The sequence below is a fragment of the Panicum hallii genome, chromosome 1 (assembly GCF_002211085.1).
Source record: "Panicum hallii strain FIL2 chromosome 1, PHallii_v3.1, whole genome shotgun sequence".
NCBI lineage: Eukaryota > Viridiplantae > Streptophyta > Magnoliopsida > Poales > Poaceae > Panicum > Panicum hallii.
The window spans coordinates 25507733-25526062 of NC_038042.1; the positions used below are offsets into that span (position 1 = coordinate 25507733).

An 18330-nucleotide genomic window follows, 5' to 3' on the forward strand; every position below is an offset into this window, starting at 1 on the left:
GCCGAGATCAGGAACTTGAAGGTGCAAGGAACATAAGATTTAAATAGGTTTAGGCCGCGAGGTGCGTAATACCCTACGTCCTGTATGGTGGCTTGTATTCCCTTGGGTGTAGAATGAGATGTTTTGAGAGGATCCCTGCCCCCCCCCCTTATATATCCGGGAGGTCAGGGTTACATGGATCTAATCAATACGAGCTAAGGAATCATACCCGGGTATAACTCGGATAGTTTCCTTCTGTATCGACTAGTTTTATCTCCTACTCAAACGAGTAGAAAACAACTTAAATAAGAGATAAGACGGGTTTTATCTCTTAACCTTGTTTAAACTACGTTATGTACACAGCCTCGTACCCCCGAGTCTGACAGAGGTATGATCCTCAGTAGTAGCATGCTTGTAGCTTCAATCTTCTGCACCAACCCTTGGGCTCCTAAATGTGAAAATAAATAAGAAAAACTTTGAAAACTTACTATCTCTCATCTCAAACATGGCAAACTGATGTTAAAAAAAAACCCTCTAGTCAGCTAACAAACAAAACTTGTAAGGATGTAACTACTAAATAAATGGTAAAAACTCATACAATCAATCACTCATATTTGGACATGGAAATATAAGAATCTAGTTGAGACAGTTTTAGATACTATCATAGCAAGTTCTGAAATTATCAGTTAATGGTAGTCTAGGATAACATTGTTTAGACAAGTCAAAGTTGAGTGCTGAAAAATATCTGGTATCTGTCCAGCCAAATGGTTGCTATTGAATGACCTGCAAATAAAATAATCTAGTTGAGACCGTTTGAGATAGTACCATAGCAAATTCTCAACTCACATACTCTTAGAAAATACTCGGAACGTCCAGATGCAGTAATAATCAAAATATGCGATAGCTTTAGCTTGCATTATTTTGCCATATACGGTTACAACCAAAATGATAGAGATCCCAATATTCAAGGAAGGAGATTAGACAAGGAAATAGACTAACATGTCAGGCGTATCTCCTGTACAACTAAATATGCTACTGACTTTAACTAAGGCAATGTGGATATAGAAAATTATTGGCCCTGCCCATACATATAAGTACATCTGTTCTTCCGCACTCAAATAAAGAAGTCGACAGTTACCACTTATAATGGGGAAAGGTTCAAAAATTTCTTCACATATCATCATCATAAACTAATAGGGAAGCAGGGTGATTTAGCCAAGGAAGAAATGCATCTCCAAGCACTGAAATGGCATAATAAACTCAGCAATATTTTCAGACAGCACCTAGAACTCAAGTTTGATGTCCTCAGAAACACTGTAGATTTTCAGGCTTGATGATCTACTCAAACGACAAACAATCAAACTAAGGAAGGGATTATCCTAAAGTAATGCAGGATGGCAACGCAATTCAGACCCAGATTGCTTATCTAAACTAATGAAGCATGGACATTGATTACCAAAAGGGTTATTAGATGTTGAGGGAAGCTCTGGAACACAGAAACAAGTACAGAGGAGCATACCATATACAGTGCAATTCTGCTTTAGTTTATTCAGAAAAATTGATTTGCTCTGCGTTCTCTGCCCCCGACACCTCTGAAGAAAACAAATGACTGATTAGTACCCTTTGAGGGCTAATGCCAACATCAAAAAACAGATGTACGATGAATTGGGTGCAGTCCTTATATATAGTTTTAGATCTTTCAGTGCAAAATAAAAAAATATTTTTCCATTCAGAAAATCAAAGTGACACAATCAGTTAACACATGGAGATTTCTGCTAGTGACAGCCACATTGTCCTAGACATATACCAGCAATGCTTAATTAGGAAAGCTGAACAATATATGATTTAGTTAAATAGTGTACTGAGATGTCCATCAAAATGCTTCTTGAGGTACAGAAACAAAACATTGGTTCTGGAGTGTGTGTACCTTGCTGAATTGATCTTCCCTCGAACAATGGTCCTGTGAGGCATTCCATCGAACTTCTGGTGAGCAGTGTGCTTAGCAGGTGCATTTCGTACCAAGGAACTATCACTGCATCTATCCACGAGATTGAAGCCATCTGTCGAATAGCTAATGGGCTTGCGCCCTCTTGAATGGGGCAGCACGCCTGCAACCCCTGGACCCATCTACATGAGGCCCTGGTCACCAAGCGGACTAACGGCAGGGCGTCTGGATGGAGGCGGCACGACGGCGGCACCGTGGCGACGCTGGGGTCGACGCCGCAGAGGCGGTGTGGTGCCGCGGTGGGTGGTGGGGCTGCAGCGGCGACGTGGCTATGGATCAACGCCGCAGCGGCGGCGTGGTGGGATGGTTGGACGACGCGACGGCGGCAGTGCGGGGCGACGGGGATGACGCGATGGCAAGTACGGCGAGCAGCTCGAGCAATCGGCCCCGATCTCAAGCGTCCCAGCACAGCAGTTTATGTGTGAGGGAGGGAGAGGAGAGGGAGGGGAACTCAGAGGTGTGCTCACCAATGGCGGAGAGGGCTGGATTTGGCCGGAAAATCCGGCCGGCTTCGGAGCTGCTCCATGGTGGCGGCTCTGCACCGGCGGGGAGGCTGCGAGGACTTGCCAAATGAAGTAGAGGGGAAGGTAGGGGATGTCGGCGGGGAGGCCACAGGCGGGAGGCGCCGCAGGGATGTCGGAGCAGGGCGAGGTCGCGAGCGTGCGGGAGGAGCCGGCGTCGTGCGTGGGGTGGCGGGGGAGGAGCTGGATTGCGAGCTCGCAACTGATTTTTCTTTCGCCGGTTGGGGTGGGACGGTGGGAGCGTGGGAGAGGCGGTGGCGGAAGGCAACGATGGGGAGGGGGGAGATCCGCCCGTGGCTCTGCCGGCAGAGCCATCGGGTGACACGTGGACACTAAGTGCTTTTTAGTAGTAGAGATTGTGATATTGGGTTGATCTTTTATTTTCTTTTTGACACTTCCATACATTCCATCATACTTTCGTTAACACTCACTCATGGTTTATCCCCTCTTTTCTTGACTAAAATGACCAAATCACATTCGAAATTCATGAAATTGTTGTACTAGTATAACAGATGGAGATAAAACCCATTTTGCATAAAAACACATACATACCATTTAAAATCTTAAAATTAAGATCCACCAAAATATACTACTTTTGAAGACTATCTAAATTTTTTGGGTACAATGATAATTTCCAAAATTTAAGGAAAAATACATAAAATTTCTATCATGGAATGAAAATAATTTGAAAAATTATCTTCCATCATAAGTTAGTAAGAGAATATTGAAGGTACTTCAATTTTTTGTTTTAAGAGAAAGAACTTTAAAAACTATATTTGTTAAAGAACTTCGAAATCCTTTTGTAACTTATGATGTAAACTAAGTTTATAAATTATGTCATCAGACTATAGAAATTTTGGGTATTTTTCCATAATTTTTTGAAAGTATTTTGTACCCTAAAAATTCAGATAATCCTCAAAAGTAGCCTATTTTAGTGAATTTTAATTTTAAGATTTTAAATTCTACATATGTAATCATGTATTATTATTGATATAAGAATAGACATTATTCTAGCATAACCTAGTTGATTGTACATGTGTAATTGGGTAGGGATGCAAGTAGTGACACTAATTGAGTAGGAAGGATGTCGTAGTTCTTGTTGAGTAGTTCTTGTTGAGTTCGTGGATTCGATTCTATTCCTTTTTAATCCAGTTAGTTGCGGTTTGATGTCCAAACATTGACTTGAAAAGAAAACGAAACTTACCCTCCTAATTGTGGGCTTATTCTCATATGGCGCGTATATCCCCGTTCCCCGAGCCCGAGGCACATGTAGGGGTGGTAATGGATTATGGCTCTAGTGCTATCTTCACAATCCAACTTGGCCCATATATATTTTAGCTCAAAATTGTGTAAGATCAGAGCCCGGCCTATCGTATGTTGTGGCATGCATCCCAATTCAGGAACTCTAGTGCTCTATGTGCAAAAGCTGCTGGAGGACCTGCAATTTTTTTCTTTTCCTTCCACTGCTAACTTTCGCTCAAGTCGTTGCTGATGCCCACTCATGTTATGCAGAAACCTTTTTTTTTGATAGGATGTCACGCAAAAACTTGGCAAACCAAACCTATGTTCACATTCCCGCTGCCCTGAACACAATCTCTAGGAAAACCATAAGCGGTATGCCCGTATGTCCTCAGCATTGACAATTGGTAGGTACAAGCCTACAGATTAGATCGTCTTATCTTACAAGCAAATCGTTGAACTCAATCCATCACATGCCTAAATGCTAACTTTGTACCCCTACATTTTAAATATAAGACGTTTCATCCTAATTAGTTCATAATGTCATATATTTCAAACGAGGGAGTACTTTGGAAGTTTGTGGCTGCCTAAGGAAGAGCCCCCCCAGGGGGGGGGGGGGGGGGGATGAAAAGAACATTAATTCAATCTAAACATGGAGATTTCAAGTACAAGCAATCAAAAGTTAGCCTAAGCCTTGGGCTAAAACCCCCTGTGAAACAAGCAATTAGCGCTGCTGTAGAGAGCAAACCACAAGATCGCAGTTGAATGGATCAAGGTGCGCTATGGACCTGACTAATCTTACTTGTTGGTTTGTTCTATTGACAAGTCACTCAAGCCCGCCACAAGTTCATCGATGTTTATCTGATCCAAGGGCTTAGCTACGTCATCCGGAGGAGAAGTTGGATACACAGTCTCTGGAGGGCTGCCATTCTCCTTGAGGAGCTTCTTCAGATCCTTGATGAGTTCAAGCTCACCATCATCATCATCGGAAAAAGACAGCTCCAGATCCCAAACCTTGAAGATAGAATCTGTCGACTCCGTCTGCTCAAGACCTTCGGGTGAAGCCAACTCATTGTCATCCTCAGGTTTCACTGTGTAACCATCCATTTGCTTTCCATGTTCATCTACACCTCTGATTACATCAGCAACTTCACAAGCTTGACTACTATCCTTGTCATCATCGATATTGTTCATCTGCTCCATGTGCACATCATCATGCCGAGGAACCTTTTCAGCATTGAGAGAGTGAGGCCTTTCCTCTGAGATTGCATGGATGCTTTTGTCATGCACAGCTTCAGAAGCATCAAAGGGACTATCCATTGGCTTCTCAAGGGCATCAAGCAAGGCATTCCTCATTGCTCCCCAGTCATCCTCTGACAATTCAGAAGTCTGCACAAAACATGAATCTGCCCAGGCAGCCTCCTCGGGTGAAGGTTCAACTGCCTTTGCATTTGATTTAATGGCTCCTAGAATAGCAGGCAGTATATCATCAGATTCAGAAGCTTCAAGTTGCTCTTCCGTTAGACTTGGTTCTGAAAGAAGAGCCAAGATGTCTCCATCTTCAGAAGTCATGGCCATGCACAGAATTTAGTAGCACCCTAATGAGGAAGTGGCCTGGAGTACCTGCAAATATGATCAAAAAGAGCAGGTAACTGGACTGTAAGACTAGAGAAGATATCACTTTTCAAGCTGAAGTTCTGTAAGACTAGAGAAGATATCACTTTTCAAGCTGAAGTTAAGGGAAGATAAGTAACCAGATAACAGAATAATTACGTAAGAGTAAAGTGCATCTAGGGTCCTCAAACTTTTCCCAGATTCCCATATAGGTCCATGAACTCTTAAGTGAGCATCTGGGTCCTCAAACTAAGTGGTACATCCCAAGTGAGAATCATTGGACCTAAAGTGAAATTAGAGTGAACCGCTTGAAAAGTTGAAGGACCCGGATACTCACTTTGATAGTTGAAGGACCCTGGATATATTTTTACTCGTAATAAAATGACAGTAAAATTACAAAGAACAAAAAGTAGCGAGGGAAGATGATAACATATTTGATAGTGCAAGACCGCCCCCCACAGTATTGTTTGGAAGAAGAAACCTCAGTCTTCAACCGACCGAGAAACCCATGGAACGCTGACAGTGCGGACCCTATAGCACCTGCCACCTGGTTCAGTGCCCTATCACTACCTCCAGGTAGGACTGCACCGTTCACACAGGCTGGGTGCCACCGTTACCATAGGCCGGCATCCTGCCACTATTTTATGGGTTGCCAACAAGGGAGGTTTTTTAACCAGCCCTGAAATTTGCTCCCACGGAGAGTCGAACCGAGGTATTAGAGGTGCTACTCAGGAGCCACAACCACTAAACTATGAACCCTTTTGCAATTAGTGAACTAAGTAGCATCCCTACAATTTTTTTCAGCATCCAACAGTCACAACTGCACAGTAATTTGATTATTTGAACAAGAAGTAAGCTGATCTAAGGCCCAGCCTGGCTCCTGTTGGGTGTTGGCCTTACAAACTTAGCATGACCTGGGCTGCAGACTAAAAGCATTGTAAAAATAAACTCTTTGAATTATACTTTATGTCATATTTGATGTCATCACTTATCAAAAGTATGCAAAATCTTCATTTCTTCATTTTCTTTATGAACACACTTTCAAGGGGACAAGAAAAATGCCAGAATACCTATGCTGCTTTGGTCACTCATCTGAAAAAAAGGTTATGCAACTCATGCCTAAATAAACCCCAGGAGGACAGCCTGCCACAAGTTTTATCCTATGGACCTCAACCAAACTGCTAAGAATCGTTTCAGGGCTATTTTACTATCCATACCATAAAAAAGTTTCTGCACTATCAGATGGATAAACCTGAAACAATGACCATGCCCTTCATGCTATTTCTTTTCTATACTTATCTCTATGTTTCTAAACTTTCTACCATTTAATTTCTGCTAAAAAAATGTAATTATTAGCAAAGACTGTATTAAGATAAAGGAATGTACTGGACAACTTCTATTTAATTAAATGAACAATGGATTGCATTTAAATCAAATCAAGTAACAAATCTGTAGTGCAATGAGCACCTTGGCATCTAGGCAAGTGAACCGGAGTGTAATATTCAAATTTTCTTTGAAGGAAGATGTTATAAAAAACATGGTTATATTTCTTCTTTAACTATGAAACATGGTGGTACTTCAATATCTTCGCAAATTAATCATGATAGTAAGAGTTTCCTTACACCATGGTCCCTGATGTTACCAAAGGATTTCTTTTAATACTATGAACTAATTGATGTTCCTGTGAGTTCCTTTCTTTATTTTCAACAAATAACAGAAATAACATGGATGAATATAATTAACAGCAACAGATAGCGAAACATTTTTTAATAAGCTAATAGATACAAGGCAGCAAACCCAGGTTCTAGAGAAAACAACAAATTGCAAAAAACAAACATTACAAGTTCCCATGAGCATCCACCTGCCACTTATATGCTATGTGATTGGGCAAATGTTTCTTACTTTTAGCCAGTGGAGTGTTTTGTCAGTACCACGATTAGGTAGCTACTCTAGTAAATATGCTCACTTGGATTCCAAAAGTTAAAGAAAAACATATTTGGAATTGATCGAGCATGATTTCACATCTCCTAACATAGTTTCAGTACTAACAAAACTCCGTTGACCTAAATCAGAAATCATCAAAATGCAGTTGCGCTAGTTTAGCTGGAACCTTCGCTAATCATGAAGTAGGGATACTACTAAGTTCATAAGTCATAAGTCATAACCAATGAATGTGGCCAGCAATGTGGTCAATAAATTTGATAGCAATTTGGCATCGAGGAAAATTCGTTTCTTGGTTGAATCCAGGGGGATGAAACAGCCCTGACAAATGTGCACTTGTCTGCCACTGCAAATAAGCCATTACTATTTCTAAATCTTTCTTTAAAAGTCAAAGAATGTCATGTGGTTCATCTGAGGAAGTAGGCTATGCTAAATCCCCTAGAGAAAAACATACCTGCCACAAGTTGGCCTGATACACCAGTTTTCCGCTAAAAGATTTCCATGAGGGCAAAAGAATTAGCATTTTAGATGAACATGACACAACAAAAGTGTTCTTCACCATTGGAACAAAATGAACATAACTAGGAGAAAATTGGACATCTAGCTCCTAAAAGATTGTATATTTTGGTGTATAGCGCCAAAGAATTTTCACTGACTTAAACAGCACTAAGAGTTCCCAACCTTCTCTAAAACTGCAGCAGAGTTATGCTTCAGCTGAACCCCAAAAATTCGAGAGAGAGAAAACAAGTCACCAATGCTAGCTCATCCATCCTCTGCCACGTGGCAAACAAATCTGCAGTAACCTGGGGGTGGGGTGGGGTGGGGTGGGGGGGTGGGGGCGGATAGATTCTGCAGTAAAACAATGTTAGTAGTCCAAGCAAGCTAGGGTGGACTCCTACCCCAACCAAAAAAAGGAGCCAACTAATCTACGAACAGATTGGATGTCTGCCCCACGCCGATGCAGAAAGGAAGGAAAGAGGGTATGCGAAATGTGGGGCTGTTAATGAGTGGCGGACCCAGGATTTGAACCTAGGGCGTGCCAGCAAAAAACTTCTAATATGCATTACTGTACAATCCAATTTATAATTAGGAAGCAATACTACAAAATAATTATAAAGGTCTCATAATATCTTAAATTCAACAAATATAAGCTTGATATTTGCATAAATTACAATATAAAAAGTTCAAACATAGACAAGGTCTTGCATAAATACAAGATTACAATACTAGTATAGGGCTGTCGCTTCCTCGTGGGAGCTATGTGTCTATGTCACCCTCGCTTACATTGGAAGAAATATCATCAGGCTCTGATTTCAGGCTAAGCTAACTGGCTAAGGAAATCCTTTTTTTTTTGGGAACACAAGCTAAGCAAAATCCTTAACCATTGAAATACTGAATAACATACCAATTTCAGGCTAAGCTAAGCAATTAACCAAATCTGTACTCACCAGATGCAGACTTGTAGCAGCAGAGTAGGGCGTAAGGGGCGGCTGCCGGCTGGCGATAGGAGGGCGCAGCTGCCGAGCCGCAGGGTCGCAGGGAGCCAGGGACAGCACAGGGCAGGGTCGGGATCGGGAGGCCCGGCGCCTTGGGCGCTGGCGCTCTGCCGGCCTGCCGCGCAGCGGTGCTGGAGGAGTGGCGGCGAGGCTCGATGGCGTCGGGTGGCTGGCGGCGGCGTGGACTCGTGGCACCGTCGCGCAAGATGAGGAGCGGCCGGGGTTGGGGTCGTCCTGGGGAGGCGCGTCGCAACTCGCAACTCGCAACTCGCGAGCTAGGCCTAGGGCGCCGGTTGCGCCGTGGTTTTAAATCGTCCGTAAAGGCGGTGGTTAGCGGGGTCGTAGCCGGTATTTAGCTTATAGCTGGCTTTACGAATTAAATATTATAGCGTCTATTTTTTTATAATCGGTTATTTAAAATCTTGGTTTGCGTAAATACTTAAAGTCGCGCGCGACTGCGAGTTAGCGCATGAGCGTGAATCACTGCAATCACTGCAGATGGGCCTCTAGCATTGTTCATCATCTTCCTTCTACAGCGGCGGCTGGAATTTGGGGAGGAGGGCTGCTGGGGCTTCCCGTGGCCGGCGATCTTAGAAGAGAGGGCGGGAGCGGTAGGAAGGCCTAGCGGGCGGTGGCGGGATGAGGGGCGGTGCAACGCGGCGAGGTGGTGGGAGCCGCCGACCGCCGACAGTAAGAAAGATAACCGGTAGGTCAGGCACCAGATAGGAGAATGCGAGAAAGTATCGATTTAGCGTGGGGAAAATTGGTCGGCGGTGGATCCGGTGGCGGAAGCTGCCGGAGACAGAGGAGGTGGCGGCGTGGAGGGCGAGCTGCAGATGGACCGCGGTGGGCCTTTCTGCGACGCTTCCCTGTAGTCACATGCGAATAGCGCCCCCGGTTCGGGCTGGTGCTAGTGTTCGGTTAGCAGGCCGTTGTTGCCTGTTGGGCCTTTTCTTCATTTTCGGCCGTGAAAAATCTAAATAGTAAAAGAATTTTGGCCCAAAATCCAGCATAGTCTGCGGAGGTTGAACCCGCTGAACAGGTTGTTGGACAAGCCTCAGAGAACACTCACCATTCTTGTGTTTATCAATTATCATAGCACTGAGGAAAGAAGATCGGCATAAAGGACATACATACAAGAGTAGCTCTTTTAGATGGAGTTCAACTATAAATATCATCTTCTTTTGGATGGGCTATGCTAACTCCAATATCATCTTTCTTCTAATATCTCAAGTTTGAATCATAGTTTGAAACAACCGTTACTACACCATGAGTCTAATAACATGTTGAGTTGCATATGCAGAGACATCATGTGATCATAGCGAAATGATCGGTATTCATTTGTTACATTGTAAAAGGCAGTTTAATAGGCCATCCATTCATTATACACAATCAGAAGCACTAGTTACCACAAAAGATCATGCACTCAGCAGCAAGGACAGAACAGTTACGTTCAATTATCAATTCTACACTACAGCACAAGATTGCATGCATTGGGGACACGTAAAAGACAGGTTAAAAATATTTTGGCAACCTACATTCCAATTGATGCTATGTATTTACATAGGGATAATTTAACATAAAAAAGGAAACTACAAAAAGTAGTTATCAAGCCCCTGGCTCATTTGTTCAACCCATGCTTGAAGCAACCGTCGACCTGAAAAGATGGAAAGTCCTGAGACAACTGTCAGAATATTTACCTCTACAACAGTGACTTGCTCTGGCGCAGCAGGTTTGCAGCTGCCGTGAGGTCGTACCAAAGTTGGACAAAGTAGTCGCACCTATAGCATTTCCGAGGAACTATTTGCAGGATGTACGAAAGCTGAAGCTTGGCGTTCGAGATGCATATGCCATTAATTAATATTTTCTCCGCATGCAGTCCAAGAACCCAAACTTTTTCTATACCATGGATGTTGGAGCACACTGCATGCTAAGAAATGTGTTGTGGGTTGATGCTAGAAGCCTAGAAGTCGATCTACATATGAATCCTTCTCAGATATTGTGACATTTGATACTACATACTTGACAAATAAATACCACATGCCTTTTGCTCCTTTTGTAAGTGTAAATCATCATGGGGAATCTGTTTTGTTAGGCTGTGGTTTGCTGTCAAATGAAGATAAGATACTTTTATTTGGTTGTTCAAGGGATGGCTATCTTGCATGTCAAGTAAAGCACCGAATTCCATAATTACTGATCAGTGCAAAGCAATGTAGAATGCTATTGAAGTAGTATTCCCTGATGCTAGACATAGATGGTGTTTATGGCACATCATGAAGAAGGTTCCTGAAAAGCTTGGTGGGTACACACAATATGATGATATTAGCATTACATTGTCGAATTTAGTCTATGACTCGTTAAGTAAAGATGATTTTGATAAGGGATGGAAGAATATGATCGCTCAGTTTGGTCTTCATGTTAACGAATGGCTTGGTGGATTATACGATAATAGACATTTGTGGGCTCCTGCTTATGTGAAAGATACTTTTTGGGCTGGCATGTCGACAACACAGAGGAGTGAGAGTGTGAATGCTTTCTTTGATGGCTATGTAAATTCTACCACTACACTAAAGCAGTTTGTGGAGCAATATGACAATGCATTAAGAGACAAGGTGGAGAAACAAAATAGGTCTGATTGTAAATCATTTCAGGAGGTGATTCCATGTATTACACATTATGAATTTGAGAAGCAATTCCAGGCAGCATATACAAATGCAAAGTTTAAAGATTTTCAGGATGAGTTGAGAGGCAAAATATATTGCTACCCACATTGGGTCAGAAATGAAGGATCAAATTGTACTTTTAAAGTCAGAGAAGACAAGAAGGTTGGAGAAAAAATGATTGTTTTAGAATTTATTGTTTTAATCAATGAAGAGGAAGGTGACATGAGGTGTGAATGTCGACGTTTTGAATTTCGAGGAATTTTGTGCAGGCATATCCTTTCTACACTTCCTCTTGTAGGTATTATAGAAGTCCCTCCCAAATATATTCTACAGCGATGGAGAAAGGATATCAAGCGTAAGCACACATTCATTAAGTGTTCCTATGATGATCAGCTTGATACACCAGTCATGAAGCGTTACGATAATTTGTGCAAGCGCTTTAGTGAAGTGGCAGAGAATGGGTCAGGATCGGATACATTATACAATTTGGTGATAGATGGTCTTAATGAGTTGAAGATAAAGATTTCTGCACATCAGGATAACTAGGAAATCCAAGAACAAGAGCAGCAACCAAACTCAAAGAATGAAGTTGCCGTTTCAGAACAAGGAGGAATTTTGTTGAGCCCAATAGCAGTAAAAAGGAGAGGCCGCCCTCCTATGTTGAGAAAACAATCTAAATTTGATCTAAAAAGAACGAGAGTGAAGAAGCAACAAAAATTAGGTACTGGAGGGCAAAGTCGAAGAGGAAGAAAGGTACTGGAGGGTTTAGAAGATGGTGCGAGTCAGAATATGCAGAGCTCACTACAAATGGAGGTAACGTTTTTAACAAAGTTTTATTCAGTCATACCAAATATACTTTAGTTCATTTTGCTTATATTACATCTTTATGCAGGACCTTCCATCACATCAACTTGCACAACCATCCGACATGACCTCTTATATGGACCTTCTGCGGGTGCTACTGAATTCTTTCCATTGCTTTCGTACTTATTAACAATCCAATACTAATTCATATAGTTGAACCTAAAATTCCTTTTACTTTTGTAGGGGAAAGGTGATGTCATGGACTTGCTGTTCCAGAACTTAGAATGAATGAAAGGACAATCATAAATTTTTTGAATATATTTTGCTGGCTTGAAGAAAATATTTACTTGTTAGTTTCTTAGGTGATCAAACACTTTGCTTCTAGCTACGGACATAACTGTACCTTTTTTGTACGGTATTTGATTTGGTTTTTATCTGAACAAGTGAGATAACAAATTATTGCTGAAGATAGTACTTCATTCACTAGAAAATAATCAAGTTAGATAGTACTTCATTCACTAGAAAATAATCAAGTTATTTGATCCTTATCTGGTTGGTACACAACGTGAATGAATAAAACATACTAGCAGATGTGAATGATCCTTATACTGAGCCTTGCCTTGACTATGACGATAGACCTGGGCCTGTGCTGTTTTTTATTGGGCCAGCCTACCGGACTTAGGTTTTCATTAGGTTCTGTGCGCTGTTTAACACCGTCAAACAACTCCGTCAGGTCGGACAGGGGTCGGCCGAATGAGTTGGACGTATAGCACGATTGATAGTTCCTGCACTCCTTTTCACCAAACTCAAGATTTTCATAACCTCCAGCTTGCACAACAAGAGAACCAAAACTTTTGTTTATACGAATCCCTGCCTGGTCATTTAACTCTAGTCTTCTCTTAGCATGAACATCAAGTTTCTTGTGGCATCGGAGAAATCTTGCTTTGTTTGGACTTACAGCATGATTGTGCTCAAGTATAACACTACTAATGCAAAACTTCTCACCTTGAAGATAAAAATTTACTTTAGCTGGACATTGCATCCTTATCGATGGGTTGGGTTTGAATGTGTTCTTTGAAGTATACTGAGCTTTGCCTTGTATACTGCAAGCAAGTGTGAAATATCTCACCATTCCATCTTCATTCCTTTTACATCCTCTTTTTATCACACCAAATCCTGTCTTTTTTGCATAGCTTTTGTAGAAACTGACAGCATCATCTTCACTATCAAATTGCATTCCCTTCGTTGGCTCTACCTGGACTTGTTTCTCTATTAACTGATTAGCTAAATCACTCTCAACCTCTTCAATAATAAAATCATCTTCATCTGATATTGCTGTGTCCTGCTGCACGTCATTATCTGAAGACAAATTAGGTTCCATTACCTACAAAAGGTGAGAAAAATATTCAGTTTTACAGTTTTATAATCAATTCATGTCAGTTAAAATAAAAAATAGAACTAGCTACAACATTATTGGAACCAAGCAGAACAAAATCACACACTAATTTGGCAGTAGAAAGATCAACAAAGTAACATGTGTTGTGCTGGTAGAAAGGTAATCAACAACAAAGCGCCGGAACCTATTTGCGTCGGTATGCAGCAGCCATGAGAAAACTGCTCACGTCGGTGTGTGCAGCTAGCATGAAAATCTTCGTGTGCAGCTACCATGAAAATCTTCTGATCACAAATTGATTTCAGGATTAAAGTACTCCCTAACCATAGGACGTGGGTTATGATTAACGATGCCGTGACAATCTTCTGATCAAGAACATGGAACGTGACTTTGAAAGTAACGTCACCAAATAATATGCTTGCTACTGCGTACGTACCTTGAATTTGAGGAGGAACCACGCCGGACAGATAAATCGTGAGTTGCGAATCGATCGAACAAGCGTTGTGTGCTGCCACAAGTGCTGATTAAGATTGATCTTAGGGTTAGAATACAATGCATCATGTCGTGTGCTGCCGCAAGGCCTAAGTTAGAATAACAAGTGTCGTGTGCTGCCGCAAGGCCTACAAGTTGTTTTCACGTGTTGTTTAACTTGGGCCTGATCGGCCCAACAAAGGCCCCAAGAAAGGCCATGATGATAGACGTACAAACGTCGGTTTGCAGCTGCCGTGAGGTCATACCAAAGTCGGACAAAGTAGTCGCACGTATAGCATTTCCGCTAAATTATGGGACAGTATATACCTGCAGTTCAAAGCTTCCCTGGAAATGCTGCGTGGGAACAATGAAAACATGAGTTTCATAACTGGAGTGAGCCAATAAGAACAAAATACTAAATAAGACATCTCAATATTTATCTAACATTCACAGGGAGTATCTTTCTGATTTTCCACCAATACAATTAATTGTTTCATTTTTTTTTGTAGTTACAACCACAATATTTTTCTGGTTTTACAGACCTTCATTGTACAGTTCTTGACCCAGTTAAAATATTACCTTCAGTCAGGTGCGATCCTACAAGTTCTTTTACAAAAGAAAGGGGCACGCTAGGATGGTTTTCTCCCATTTAAATACCATAATAATTGAGAAATTGTGTGATGAATTGTTTCCTTTCACAGACATAACTTTTTTCAATCCATATGAGAGAAAATAAAGCAAGAGTTTGGCAGCTAATGTATTCTCAATAAGTAACACAGAAGTTGATAACTAATCCTGTTTTGCTATAAATGCTGCACTGCTTAGTCCTTAATGCAACACTGGTTCTTGCTACAAGTTAACTCAAAACTATATATATTACTTAAACTGAGTTAACAGTGAGTCTAAGGGATTGCAGAAATCCCTAAAATGCGAAAAGATGGTTCAGAATGAAGATAATGATTCCACAAGGTACATTGCTGATAATCATCAAATGGAAAAAAGAAATATAATACTTTCATGCAACTCATGTTAGAGCATCTCCAAGAGCCTTTCTAAAATCTACTCTCTAAATCATCATTTAGAGTCATTTGAGTAAAAATCATTTTCTATATCTTTGTACTCTCCAACAGCTTTTCTATATCTTGCGCGTAGTCTAGAGAGCAATTCTCGCTCTCCATCTTTGGCTAACGAGAAATCCGGAATAGAGCAGATCTATATTTAGATATCCAATTGAAGAGGCTATTGGAGGGTATTTTTTTTACTAGAATCTCTATTCTTAAAGATATAAAGAGTCTCTTGGAGATGCTCTTAGGACCTTACCATATGCTGCAACTCTTGGTAGATATGGAAATTTCCTTCAGGATTACCCTCATTAAGCCTCAATCCGGGCCATCGTCTCTGATTGGGTGTTCTGTATTGTCTTTGCATTTGGTCTAGTTGCACCAAATCAATGGGTTGGACGCAAATTCCAAATTCCAGCACCATACTAAATTTCATTAGTTGCAACTTGTAAGTGCGTAATATCAGAAATACAGATTCAAATTGAGTCCATGAACAATCAATTCTCCCACCTTAATTGAGCCTGTCCCAAAAGTGCTTTTGTTAAACTTGAAAGAACACATGCCATCTGTTAGGATTTACAGAATGTGTATATGGGTTTTGTACAAATATAAATCAATTAGACTGTTAGGCACCCAGCTCAATGTAACTCCAACCAGGTTTCTTGACTAACCCTTGCTTGCTTATTAGCCTCCTATAATTTCTGGCCTTCTTCCACTCACCTAAGCAACTAAGCATATTAGAAATTAGGACACAGTGGCTAGAATCTTGGGGGTCCAGGTTCAGAAGTTCCAATGATACAATGTCTATGGATGAATCAACACCATGAGCTTTGTGTGCACCGATAAGAGGAGCCAAAACCTGGTTTCGCAACTGAACTGGCATTTCCTTAAAGAATTTCATAGCACCACTTAGATGACCAGCTTTAGAAAGCAAATCCATCATGCACATATAATGTTCGATAGATGGTTTGATACCATATTCCACCGTCATCCTGTGAAAGCAATTCAGACCTTCATCTACTAAACCAGAATGGCTGCATGCTGTTAGAACATGAGTAAAGACAATGGCGTCTGGTTGAATACCCTTGTTTTGCATCTCACTGAAAAGGGTAAGGGCCTCACTGCCTTTGCCGTTGCAAGCATAGCCATTAATCATGGCGCTCCAGATAGCTAAGTCCCTATTAGAAACACTGTCAAATATTTTTCTAGCATGCTGAATGCTCCCACACTTGCAGTGCATATCTATTAGTCCAGTAGAAACTTGCAGATCTGACTGCAGTCCAATTGCTATTACATGCTCCTCAACCTTATGGCCAAGATTAGGGGATCCCAAATTAGCGCATGCTGAAAGAACTGCCAATAAAGTTGCTCTGTTTGGTTCTACCCTTGCACACAACATGGCATCAAATGATTCCAGGGCCTTGTCCGGACAACCACATTTGACATATCCATTTAGCATTGATGTCCACAACACAGCGTTCTTGCAGTGAACTGAATCAAATACCTCTTTAGCAGCCAAAGGATCCCCACACCTGGTGTACAAATTTACCAATGATGCCGCCAGATCATCCTGGAACTGAAAACCACCCTTGATCACAAGAGCATGCACACCCTTAGCCACCAACACGTTTCCAAACAGTGTCGCAGCTGCGGTCAGATTGATAAGCACCACTGAATCCATACTCTGCTCTGTCACCCGCATGGCTCTGAACAGATCAAACACTTTTACACAGTCCTTTGCTTGCAAATAACCCGATGCCATTGCAGTCCAAGTAACCACAGACTTGTTCTCCACACGATCAAACAGTGACTGTGCAGTGTCCAGCTGGTTGCCACGTATGAGCATGGTAAGCACCGAGTTTAAGACAAGCAAATCCGCATCAAGCCCTGATTTGACGCTATACCCGTAGAGGCACGCGCCTATGTTCCTTGCGGACACCGAGTCCGCGCAGCCTGACAGAAGGCCGACGAGCGTGCTCCCACTGGGTCTGACTTCCGCGCGCCGCATGGCGTTGAACACCGCGATGGCCTCATCCATCTGAGAGCTCCTGCCGTACGCCGAGACCATACAGTTCCAGGCGACCAGCGTCCGGCTCGAGCGCGGCGTTTCGTCGAACAGGCGGCGCGCGTCGGGTAGGCGGCCGCACTTGGCGTACATGTCTATCAACGCGGTACGGACGAAGGCATCGCGGGAGACGGCGGTGCCCGCGAGGAAGGCGCGGGCGTGGATGGCGCGGCCGAGGCCGGGCAGGCGCAGCGCGGCGCAGGACTTGGCGAGGGAAGGGAAGGTGGAGGCGTCGCCGCGGATGTCCGTGGCGAGGAGGGAGCCCGCGTAGAGGCGGAGGCAGTCGGCATAGGAGCCCGATGCTGCGGCGAGCTGGATCAGGCGGTTCCAGTGGTTCAGGGCGGCGGCCGCCGGGGCGGTGTCGCTCATGCCGGGAGGATGGTGGAGGGGCGCGCATGCGTGAGCCGTGAGCCGTCTTGCGTATACAAATCTAATTGCACTTTGGAGTTTGGAGGGCATTGTATGTAGCTTTAAATCTCCATTTGAAATCAGGAACGAAAAAATTCAAAATATAGATAATTTTGATTGTCCTTTTATCAAATGTTTCTAATACATTTAGCATGCAGTCAGTAAAAAAAATAGATGATTAATCGTTACATTGCAATAAACAAACAACACCTTTGACTCTCGAACCGGTTCCTTTTTGCAAAGTTAGCCTTTATTAAAAGCAAAAAATTTATTTTACTACCTTCACCAATTCACTTTATCCGCTTAATCCCTAAATAAAATTTATACTCAATTTACTTCCCGAAACTATTTCAATGGATCCAATCTACCCCCTATTAAGATTTTTCTTTTTTATTTCTTCGCGTACGGGTGGAATTTTAACTTCAAATATTGCACCCCGACCTATAATATGATACCCTATACTAGAAAAATACATTATAAATTTTTTAGATTAAGTTTCATACAGAATTGTATCTATATGATCAATTTCATATTAAATCTACCTAGCCTATGAAAATAACTATGAAAAATTTTAATTATCTTTTAACATAAGACATCATGTTCTCTGTCCATTCATAAAATTTAAACTTAAAACTAAATTTATAAATGAAGAAAGAAAAAAAAGAGAAAT

General features: G+C 42.0%; 2 protein-coding genes and 1 long non-coding RNA gene across 9 annotated transcripts; all 3 read right to left on the minus strand.

The window, feature by feature from the left end:
- Positions 1-557: 557 nt before the first annotated feature.
- LOC112899378 lies at positions 558-2817 on the minus strand. Its single transcript, XR_003230041.1, has 3 exons — positions 1907-2817; positions 1499-1571; positions 558-762 (listed from the first exon to the last, which is right to left on the minus strand). It is a non-coding gene; the product is annotated as an uncharacterized LOC112899378 (long non-coding RNA).
- A 1552-nt stretch (positions 2818-4369) lies between these two features.
- Positions 4370-9084, minus strand: LOC112894076. 7 transcript variants are annotated; one of them, XM_025961701.1, is made up of 4 exons: positions 8748-9084; positions 7981-8148; positions 7754-7784; positions 4370-5367 (listed from the first exon to the last, which is right to left on the minus strand). In XM_025961701.1, the coding sequence occupies exon 4, from the start codon at positions 5320-5322 to the stop codon at positions 4543-4545; it is 780 nt and encodes a 259-aa protein (XP_025817486.1). In that variant the 5' UTR covers positions 5323-5367; positions 7754-7784; positions 7981-8148; positions 8748-9084; the 3' UTR covers positions 4370-4542. The 7 variants fall into 7 exon arrangements, with proteins under 7 accessions (XP_025817486.1, XP_025817465.1, XP_025817496.1 ...); XM_025961680.1 differs by lacking the exon at positions 7754-7784 and having other exon boundaries at positions 8748-9083; XM_025961711.1 differs by lacking the exons at positions 7754-7784; positions 7981-8148.
- Positions 9085-14439: 5355 nt separating this feature from the next.
- On the minus strand, positions 14440-17677 carry LOC112901307 (pentatricopeptide repeat-containing protein At3g03580-like). Its single transcript, XM_025970193.1, has 3 exons — positions 15698-17677; positions 15447-15612; positions 14440-14480 (listed from the first exon to the last, which is right to left on the minus strand). The coding sequence occupies exon 1, from the start codon at positions 17619-17621 to the stop codon at positions 15813-15815; it is 1809 nt and encodes a 602-aa protein (XP_025825978.1). The 5' UTR covers positions 17622-17677; the 3' UTR covers positions 14440-14480; positions 15447-15612; positions 15698-15812.
- Between the last annotated feature and the right edge of the window lie 653 nt (positions 17678-18330).

Bases quoted from the DNA above. Each gene is read 5' to 3' on its own strand.
- LOC112894076 (XM_025961711.1), bottom strand. From the start codon at position 5,322: ATGGCCATGACTTCTGAAGATGGAGACATCTTGGCTCTTCTTTCAGAA.
- LOC112901307 (XM_025970193.1), bottom strand. From the start codon at position 17,621: ATGAGCGACACCGCCCCGGCGGCCGCCGCCCTGAACCACTGGAACCGC.